This window comes from Pterocles gutturalis, unplaced genomic scaffold (assembly GCF_000699245.1).
Source record: "Pterocles gutturalis isolate BGI_N339 unplaced genomic scaffold, ASM69924v1 scaffold18507, whole genome shotgun sequence".
Classification (NCBI taxonomy): domain Eukaryota; kingdom Metazoa; phylum Chordata; class Aves; order Pterocliformes; family Pteroclidae; genus Pterocles; species Pterocles gutturalis.
In genome coordinates, this window is record NW_010113172.1 from 1 (window position 1) to 471 (window position 471).

The 471-nt window shown below is 65.6% G+C and overlaps 1 protein-coding gene across 1 annotated transcript in view; it reads right to left on the reverse strand.

Annotated features, from left to right (window-relative positions):
• Positions 1–70: 70 nt before the first annotated feature.
• Positions 71–471, reverse strand: part of LOC104462449 (zinc finger and SCAN domain-containing protein 32-like) — a gene marked incomplete at its 5' end in the record, with an annotated part of 3,424 nt that continues 3,023 nt past the window's right edge. The window contains one exon of the mRNA XM_010074380.1: positions 71–447. Within this exon, the coding sequence (XP_010072682.1) occupies positions 71–447 (377 nt within the window). The remainder of the gene's footprint in view (positions 448–471) is intronic.

Sequence of the window (471 nt, forward strand, 5' to 3'; positions counted from 1 at the left end):
CCCATCGCCACGTCCTCCAGCAGGATGAATCGGCGCCTCCCTCCTCATCCTCCCCCACCACCAAACCCCGTCACTTGTCCCTGGCGGCCGCCCGGGTGTGGATGCGGGTGTGTCGGGCGAGGGAGGACTTGTTGCTGAAGCTCTTCCCACAGTGGGGACAGGGGAAAGGTCTCTCGCCCGTGTGCGACCTCTCGTGCACCGTCAGGTCCGCCAAATATTTGAAGCTCTTGCCGCAGGCGCCGCAGGGGTAGGGTCTCTCCTCGGTGTGGGACCGTTGGTGCATGGTGAGGTTGGACTGTTGGCTGAAGCGTTTCCCGCAGGCGGCGCAGGGGTAGGGCCTCTCGCCCGTGTGCGACCGCTGGTGCTTGTTGAGGTCCGAAGGGTTGGTGAAGGTCTTGCCGCAGGAACCGCAGCCGTAGGGCCGTTCGCCCGTGTGAAGCCGTTGGTGGGTGGTGAGGGTGGAGAGGTGGC